The sequence below is a fragment of the Epargyreus clarus genome, unplaced genomic scaffold (genome assembly GCF_041222505.1).
Source record: "Epargyreus clarus isolate Ecla_fem2 unplaced genomic scaffold, WU_Ecla_fem_2.2 ptg000003l, whole genome shotgun sequence".
Taxonomy (NCBI): Eukaryota; Metazoa; Arthropoda; class Insecta; order Lepidoptera; family Hesperiidae; genus Epargyreus; species Epargyreus clarus.
The window spans coordinates 6,542,051-6,551,579 of NW_027332211.1; the positions used below are offsets into that span (position 1 = coordinate 6,542,051).

Here is a 9,529-nt window from a genome sequence, read left to right on the forward strand (position 1 = left end):
AGATTTTACATCTGGAACAAACTAGTGGACAATTAGTCAACGAATTCGCACTTAGCAAGTGAAGTGCGTAAACTATGGCCTCAACCTTTCTTAATTTGAATGGAGATGGAGATCGTTGCCCATTTTTAACACAAATTGAGACACTAATGGGTTAGCGACGATTATGAACCTTTAATTTTGGCTTTATACCTAAAAGTCTAAAATAGTAATAGATTAAGAATAGTGTCATAGACAGTATACACAGTACTTTTTATATCCAATCCCTAATTCCGTATGTAGTCTATGTAGAGATTACAATATTATATTTTACTGAGTCTGTATGTATAAAACCAACGTAATATGAATGGACTTTGACTGACATTGTAACCTTTTATATTTTTAATGAAAAAGTTGTAAATAGTTTTAAAATCGGTGGCAATTTAGGTTATTATTAAAATGTTTTCCCCAAGTGCTAGGAATTTGTTGTTTTCTACTCAGGTTTGTTGCTTATACATGTTTAAGAGCGTGTAAAATATTTTCGAATCTTGTAAGTGATACAAAATAATATTTATTTTATTGTGAATATTTCTAGTTGCGAAGGCTGCAGAGTACTTTAGTCGTAGCTGAGCATAATAATGAGGTGTTGTCGCCAGTTACCCAAAACGCCTTAAGTGCAGCAAAGAAAATCGGTGGCGAAGTCTCCGTTCTCGTCGCTGGTACAAAGTGCGGACCGGTAAGGAATATAATGATACAGCAGCCACGATACCACATATTTTATGTACATATGAATAATGGGTTTAAAATGCCATATATCAATTTTTGTAACTGTTTACAGGCTGCTGAAGCGATTGCCAAAGCCAATGGAGTGTCTAAGGTATTAGTAGCTGAGAGCGATGCTTTCAAAGGCTTTACAGCTGAGAGCTTAACGCCTTTGATCCTGGCGACGCAAAAGCAGTACAAATTCACGCACATTGTGGCCCCCGCCACTGCCATCGGCAAGGCTGTGTTGCCAAGGGTGGCCGCTAAACTGGATGTGTCTCCTATCACTGATATTATTGGTGTGAAGGACGCTAACACATTTGTGAGGACAATCTATGCAGGTGAATGGGATTTGAATTTTTCACAGTTGATAATTCATTATTTATTTAAACAATTCAATATTTGATAACTTCTTCTCTTCAAGTACAAATTGTAATTGTTATTTTTATATAGTTGCGTCTGAATCACAATTATATATTTATGTACAAAAAATGTAGCTTGATGAATAATGCATAATTAAGTAATAATATACCAAATTATTTTCCAGACAATTTGCCAAACATTTAAAGGAATATAATATAACGGATTGGATATCAAATTTGCAATTCAGAGATAAGAACCATTTTAATTGCTCTTATCTGTAGTCTTATATATATTAGTTACTTTACTGTGTGTTGAGATTGACATCATTCTTATCTCGCGCCTCATTATCACATTATCACTAAGCAAACTAGTAAACAGAAGTATATTAGGTATACTGAATTTTTTACTCTTAAAAGTTAAATACAAATTTTGATGTAAAATTCTAATGATTTGGGTTTCATATAATTAGGAAACTAATTATCTGATTATATAACTTCTATTACTGTAAATAATTATGTAATGTTATATATGTAAAATGTATAGTTTTCCAAAAATAGAATATGATTGGCAATAGAAACAAACTGTATTGTTTTATTAGATTTGTGATTTATAAGTGAATATGCTGAATTCTTGTTAATATATTTTGTAATGTATTTTCAGCTGAAGTTGGATTATTTGATTATTTAGTTAATAGTCAGCTGTAAATGTAGATGAGTTGATAAATGTAGAGTGAGCTTCAAATTGACTTTTAAGTGGTAGTGTAGACTAGTTAGGGTTGACTGTGTTCTGAGATATTTCTATAGAGAGTAGAAGCACATGCCTAGTCTTTGCCCCATTTTTTTAAAATACTTACTCATATACCAGTAAGTCTAATAAAAACATTAAAAATAATAATTATAATACTTTTTAAACAGGTAATGCTGTACTGACTTTGGAAGCCAAGGATGCCATTAAGGTGATCACAGTCAGAGGCACTGCCTTCCCCCAGGAGCCCCTCGAGGGTGGCTCGGCCGCAGTGGAGAAAGCTCCTGAGGGTGACTACAAGACTGATCTGGTGCAGTGGGTTTCCCAGGAGCTGACCAAGTCAGACAGACCAGAGCTGACCAGTGCTAAGAACATTGTATCTGGAGGTTTGTATATTTTTGATATGTTACATTGAAATAATGACTTGTTTAAAAAACTCTGTTAATGATTTATGTTGCAAAAATAGTACACAAAACAAAAAGAATTTTTTGGACAATATGAAAATGATTCCTGTCATTGCTTTGATTTGATTTTAGCAGAGATTTTCATTGTATCATGATGTAAGTTTCTGCTACTTGATACAAGATGGCACTGTGAGTTATATGAAGAGTTTGTAACATGACCCTGTGTACTTATTTTTATAGTAACCTTTGTTGTCATTCTACCTCAACTCAACTGAACGTAAACCTGAAAATAAACCTAAGCCTTAAAATAAAATTATCTCAATTTACTACATCAGTTATAATTAATTTAGTAACGTAAAAGTATTGGTTGTAATAGTTATTCTTATATTCATTTTAAATTATTTGGTGGGAGATTAACATTGTACAATGCTATTCTGATATTGACTGACTCGTTAATGCGTCACAAAATTAGTCAAACAATATTTGCAGGCTTGGTTTTAGTTGAGTTCGATTTTACTGATGATACTCTTATTACCAGGAAGTATTTAGTTTGTGATATTGAATTCCATTTTTTATTGTTGTTGTTGTCAAAGTTGTTGATGTTTACCAGGTCGTGGTTTGAAGTCAGGCGACAACTTCAAGCTGTTGTACGATCTAGCGGACAAGCTGAACGCCGCCGTGGGCGCTTCCCGCGCCGCCGTCGACGCCGGCTTCGTGCCCAACGACCTGCAGATCGGCCAGACCGGCAAGATTGTCGCTCCTGTGAGTATTATATTTTGTAAATATTTGTCTATCAGTGTAGTATTTCATGTAGAATTCTGTAGAAGTCATTTTTAAAGTAATTATGCCTAGCTGTATGCGACAGACTAAAAAATATCGTTAGTATGATGCTTTCACTTACAAGTTTACAACCTAGTTTACTTTAAAATAATCTTCAAGTTGTGAATTTATATTTCATTTGACATCATGCTGCTTGGTTCGATATTACTGTATCTCATCGCCATATAAAAAAACTCATTGCCTGCTTAAATTTATAATATCTGCAGAATCTATACATCGCGGTCGGAATCAGTGGCGCTATCCAGCATCTCGCTGGCATGAAGGACTCTAAGACCATTGTAGCCATCAACAAGGATCCGGAGGCACCTATTTTCCAGGTAAATTGTTATTAAACATATTACATAATAGAAACTGATTAAAGCTCCGTCTAAGGGGGCTTTTGATTTGGTGTATTTGCATTTTCTATTGTCTATCTTTAAGTGACCTATGTTGTTTTATTTTCTAAGGTGTTAAGCTAAAAACCGAGCCTTTTATTGGTGACAGTGTGTTTTTTTTGTTGTGCCTTTCTGAACTGATACACTCTCCTTAATGCCATTATGCCCTATGCCATTCAGTACATACATGCATTGAAAACGGAATATGGCAGCAGAATTACTACTAGTGTGTGGAACATAGAAACATAAATGTGGAGATGTAATTTTGAAGTTTATGGAATTTCAATAATAGATTTAAAAGGTTCATAATATATATAAATATAAACTTTGTTTATTTTATTTTTTGCAAGTTCTCCTCAACGTCGATAAGAGATCAAAGCCTAGTAGCGGGTCTTGAAAAAGGTGCTCTTTAGGTGGTCCTAAAAAAATGTATCTTTAACATATTTTCTATTTCAGGTCTCGGACTACGGCCTGGTCGCTGACTTGTTCAAGGCCGTGCCTGAGCTTACTTCCAAGTTGTAAATCACAAGCACAAATTATACAATTCTTTACAAAATTTTATAATTCCCTTTATTTTTGTAAAGCATGTTATTGGTCAATTGTATGATATGTAGTTATAAATATAAACCTGTTTTAAAATAAATTGTTTTTCTTTTCTACATATTTTATTTAAACGAAGACAAAATGCCATTGTTCATATAGGATTAGGTACATAGAAAAGAAATGCGTCGATATATCTAGTCTTCTTCACAAAGTACCCATGTTATTAGTTCCCTAAGCTATAGAAATTAAATGTTAAGAATGTTTTAAAAGGTCTTGATATATGAAAATAGGCATTAAATTAGGATCTTGGGCACTTTTAAAAATGCGATTAGTAAGTCCTGTTTTGGTATGTCTGTTTGTTATGTAACTAATAATTAATAATTTTTAGCTAGATCTAGTCGGAATATTTTCACACATTACAGAATACAATTCTAATTAGAACTGCAAAGTTGTCAACGTAGTATCGAGATCACTTTTTTTAAATGTTAGTAGGTTACCTGTTTATGGTATACGTGGGTACATGAGTTGTAGCCAGTGGTACTTTAATAAGATTTCGAACTTTTCAAACTCGAACTTTGATACATCACGTATCCCATCTTTCTGTTAGATTTGGGTTTAGATCTTATTAGATTATTCGTAATATTTCGGTGGGTTTATATGGGTAAGGAACTAATTCAAATAAATAATTAAAAGATTTGACCAGCCCTTAAACATAAATGTTGAATACATTTTTTTAGAATTGAAAATGGGTAGGTAGGTATGTGTAGATTGTGTAGCTTACAAAGTTGTCCCTGTAACTTATTAGGTAGTTTCGGTACTTAGATTAGTTGGTTTATGTATTTATAGTTTCTATTCGTTTAAAGAATATAGCAATGTACAAAAAAATAAGTACTTTTAAACCCGTAGGCATTCTTAAGGGGTTGTTTAACAGCAATGGTATAGTCAGCGACAGCGTCAGCGCGCGGTCAGCGACAAAATGTCTTGTCAGCAAAAAATACAATGCAGGTTTTCGATGAAAGTTTAATTTTTCGTTTATGCTAAGGGATCTCCCTTCACACACATCTGTGTGGACACCCAACCCCGTTTTACCCTCTAATTACATTATAATCACATTAAATTACCTATTTCTGAAGGAAAACATCAAAAAGACAGTTACAGAATGATAGTTCCTGCTATTCTCCGGAAGATGGCGTTGCTAAGTTGATTTTAGGACATTGTATAAAACTTCGCATTAGTATGCGTGGTATTTAGCAGTCTTGTTAAATATTAATGTGACCAACTCTACAAATTTATCTTTATGTGGAGAAATAAGACTTAAATAAAAAGGCTACATTTCTAAACCTTATTAAATAAGCACATTTCACCCAGCCCACGTAACAATTATCGAAACAAAGTTATGGAGGCAGAAACTTATAAAACCAACAGGAGGTAAGTGCGCAGTCAATCATGTCGGTAATGATAGTATCTACCAGAGTAGAGGGAGATGTGGTTTGCTCGTCGAGTGGCATCCTCGTTATCATATTATTTGCCGGCAACGAGAGCTGTCAGCCGCGGAGGTGGGGGCGGAGTCTCCGGAGAGCCCGCCCCGCCGGCACGCCTGCCCGGCCGCGCGCTCGAGCACAAGCACTGCCGAACATGCCGCGACCGTCGCGCGATTCCTACGGTGATCAAAAACCACCCTACTCGTACATTTCGTTGACGGCCATGGCGATTTGGAGCTCGCCGGAGCGGATGCTGCCGCTTTCGGATATTTACAAGTTTATTACGGACCGCTTCCCGTACTACCGGCGCAACACGCAGCGCTGGCAGAACTCCCTGCGCCACAACCTGTCCTTCAACGACTGCTTCGTGAAGGTGCCGCGCCGCCCGGACCGCCCCGGCAAGGGCGCCTACTGGACGCTACATCCCCAGGCGTTCGATATGTTCGAGAATGGATCTCTCCTTCGCAGGCGTAAGCGCTTTAAGCTGCACAAGGGAGAGAAGGATAATTTAAACGCGGAGATAACAGCTCTGGCTAACTTCAACCGGTTGTTCCTGGCCAGCCAAGCGAATGTGCCCTTGCAGGTGTTCGAGCCGCCGACCGTCCATCCGGCGTTGGAAACCTCTTCGAACGTAAAAGTGCTAAAGTCAAAGAAATCGTTTACAATTGACAGTTTGTTGAGCAGTGACGGTGAAGTGGATCAACAAAGTGACGATAAAATGGTGATGGATGGCAATAAGCCCAGCATGATCGTGCCCTACCGACCTGAACTGATGGCGATGGCGGCCGCTATGTGGGCTTCTCCTATGTGTTTTCAACCTCCGGTGTACGCGCCCTTTCAGTTTTCAATGCCATTTAACAGTAATTTTCATAATCTATACCTTCATCCGTCGCTAGAACCACGATAATGGTAAAAATAGTTTAGGTAGATGAGCAGGTAACTTGATCTAAAGATGTACTAGTTACGTGTAAATTTAATCTAAGGTCTAGATGATCTTTTTTAGGGCCAAGCAAAAGTATCCTATGTAGGTATATTTATCTGTCCCTTCTTCGACCTCTCAGCTGGTAATACTTAACCTACCTAATGTATTTTCTTTGCTAATTGTATCCAATTGGAATGCATTAAATTTAATTTGAAATTATATTGTATCACCGATGTAGAGTCATTAATAAAATTATGAAGATTGTTACTGCTGTATACCTATTTATGAAAATAGGATATGTACCTTTGTAGAAGGATACCCATTTAAATTTCCAGGGATACCTGCCTGTAGCTATGTAGGTTCCTGAATACTACTTACTTACTTAGGGAAACAGACTTTTCCGAGGCGTTACAGCTTAGTCCTCAGGGGTAGCGGCGCATCTGTGGCCGACCTCAGGTAGGAATATCTAATCCTATCTGGGTTAATTACAGATGTCCATGGGCGGCAGTAGCCACTTACCATCAGGTGGACTGCATGCTCGTCTGCTACTCTTATATTTTAAAAAAAACCTATGTAGAGACTTAATTCCTCTTCAAACGTTTTTAAAACCTGTGTTGTGATTTTGTGAGTATCTGGGTACCTAAATAGGTACCTAGTTGTTTTGTTACCTAAGGATAGGTAACAATTTATTGTTAATATTTCAAATATTTATTAAGTGTTAAAATAATAAAAATAAATTTAAATGTCTTTTTTGGTGAAATTATAGCAAAACTAGATGTTTTCGTGTAAATATTCCTAATTGTACCTAAGTGTTAGGAAATTGTACCATAATAGAATAGATATTATAAATAAATAGCACTTATTAATATACTTATTCGTTTTAATTTTTATTTTCACAACCTTTCCTAATGCAATAATTTAAAGTTATAGAGCCCTTTGTGGTTTGACTAAGGTTCTTATCACCGCTAAATGTATTGCTTTATAAAGGCATAGACATATTAAGCAGTTTACTTTTTACTATTAATCAATTGTTCAAAAATCTTATAAGACATTACTTACCTAGTATAGGTACCATCAAGTGAACTATCTGATTGTGGGCTACATACATATACAAATCTATAAAATGTTCATAGACTCCTAGACTTAAATATTCCTCATATATTTTTTTCTATACGCAGGTACCTACCCTTATAAAAATGATATTTATATTAGCATAGTTATCGTAAAAAGCAATACCTAACTCTATTACTTTCATATTAAATTTCTTTAAGAAATCTATCCTTACATGAATTAATTATCACCTATTGGTAGGTTCCTACTGTCTTTATAAGACAGACAACTAAAAATCAATAAAGTATTTAACTTAAATATGTAAAAACTCTGTAAAAGCATCCGTTAACTGCCCGTAAAAATAGTAAGCAGGTGGCTCATATTTCATTAATATTTATTATAATACATAAATAGATAGGTACTTATGTAGTAAACAAAATATGATAAATTGTCTTCTTTTAACTTCATTTGAGCTTCGAGGGTGCAATGTGTTCGGTACCCGTGACGATTCGACCCCCGTTTTCGGGGTCGAGATACGTCATTTTTTGTTATTTATATTCCACGGTTTAGGGGATGATTTGGTAATTAATATGGAGGTCAAATTAAGAATGTTTGCCTCTAGGCGTGTCCGTTGCTTACGAAGAAGCACCTTTTAGACCATGAACAATTAATAAACATTATTCGATTACGATGAGGTCAGATTAAAATAATAGTATTGAAAGCATCCTTTATAACGGTTTTTTATTTGTTAAAAGTATTTTAGTTAGGGCCTAGAGTGTAAAGATAAAATCCTTTTATATTATAAAATCTTTTTGTATTTAAACCCTAGACCCTAACTTAAAATACTTTTAACAAATAAAAAGCCTCGATATCATGCTACAGATGAGTGTCACTCTAAACACATATAATATTTCTGCTACCGTTACTGCTACCGCCACACTAATCTCTACTTTACACATAGTATAAGTGTTGTAGACAGGCTGTGTTCAGTAGGTAAATAATAGTGGTCAATTTCAGATAAGAATTCTAGTTATAAGTTTGCCCATAGATATGAGGTAGTTGATCATACTGATCACCTGCTATCAGGTGGCTGCAAGTTGATTACTTTTATTGATTATATTATAATTACTAATTATTGCTGTTGATAATAAAGTCAGTGGCGGTGTTGCCGCCGGACTCCAACAACAAAGGGTTCTATCGTCTTCAAAGGGGATACAGTATGAGGTACTTAAACGAAAATGACCGGATTCATCTCAAAAAATACATTTTGTTAACCAGCTCGACCTAACATTTTAATATCAGACGAATACTTCCTCCCAAGTTTTTTTTATAATATAGGAGTAGCAGACGAGCACGCATTACCTGATGGTAAGTGGCTCCTACCGCTCATGGACATCTGCAATCAACCTAATAACCCAAACAACCAGATAACCCAACCAGATAGGATTAAATATTTCTACCTGAGGTCGGCCACAGATGCGCCGCTACCCCTGACGACTAAGCTAGACCGCCTCGGAAAAGTATGACTCCCTTACCACACCCTTCAAACTAGAACACAGCAGCACTAGAACACACTGCTGTGTTCTAGGCAGAAATAGATGTGGCGGTGGTGCCGCCAAAGTCGAACCTCAAAGGGTTCTACCACCTGCTTTCCTGATTTTAAAAAGAAACGTGCAAAATGAACTTTCCTATAAAATCGGTGATACATTGGCGATTCTTCTGGGGTTGCAAATGTCCACAGACGGCGGTAATAACTTTACATCAGATAGTCAGTATATAAGATGGTCTGGAATACTATACCTATGCATCGCTATATTTAATTATAAAAAATATATACTTATTAACGTATAAACTGTAAATAGCAATCATTTCGTGAAGGTGGTAGAACCCTTTGTGGTTCGACTCCGGCGGCACCACCACCACACCTATTTCTATCTAATAACAGCAGTGTTAGGCGCTGCTGTGTTCCGGTTTGAAGGGTGTGGTAAGGGAGACAGACTTTTCCGAGGCGTTCCAGCTTAGTCCTCAGGGGTAGCGGTGCATCTGTGGCCGACCTCAAGTAGGAATATC

General features: G+C 36.2%; 2 protein-coding genes across 2 annotated transcripts; both read left to right on the top strand.

The window, feature by feature from the left end:
• The first annotated feature begins 305 nt into the window (after positions 1–305).
• wal (electron transfer flavoprotein subunit alpha wal) lies at positions 306–4,106 on the top strand. Its single transcript, XM_073085581.1, has 7 exons — positions 306–477; positions 572–712; positions 815–1,079; positions 2,016–2,231; positions 2,860–3,011; positions 3,296–3,406; positions 3,920–4,106. The coding sequence occupies exons 1-7, from the start codon at positions 436–438 to the stop codon at positions 3,983–3,985; spliced, it is 993 nt and encodes a 330-aa protein (XP_072941682.1). The 5' UTR covers positions 306–435; the 3' UTR covers positions 3,986–4,106.
• A 1,535-nt stretch (positions 4,107–5,641) lies between these two features.
• On the top strand, positions 5,642–6,608 carry LOC140748805 (fork head domain-containing protein FD4-like). Its single transcript, XM_073081722.1, has one exon. It carries the CDS (start codon positions 5,642–5,644, stop codon positions 6,392–6,394), a length of 753 nt encoding a protein of 250 aa, XP_072937823.1. The 3' UTR covers positions 6,395–6,608.
• The last annotated feature ends 2,921 nt before the right edge of the window (positions 6,609–9,529 follow it).

Coding starts and splice junctions, on each gene's coding strand:
- LOC140748805 (XM_073081722.1), top strand. CDS start 5,642: ATGCCGCGACCGTCGCGCGATTCCTACGGTGATCAAAAACCACCCTAC.
- wal (XM_073085581.1), top strand. CDS start 436: ATGTTTTCCCCAAGTGCTAGGAATTTGTTGTTTTCTACTCAG. Junction 478..571: donor ATTTGTTGTTTTCTACTCAG/GTTTGTTGCTTA, acceptor GAATATTTCTAG/TTGCGAAGGCTGCAGAGTAC. Junction 3,407..3,919: donor CGGAGGCACCTATTTTCCAG/GTAAATTGTTAT, acceptor TTTCTATTTCAG/GTCTCGGACTACGGCCTGGT.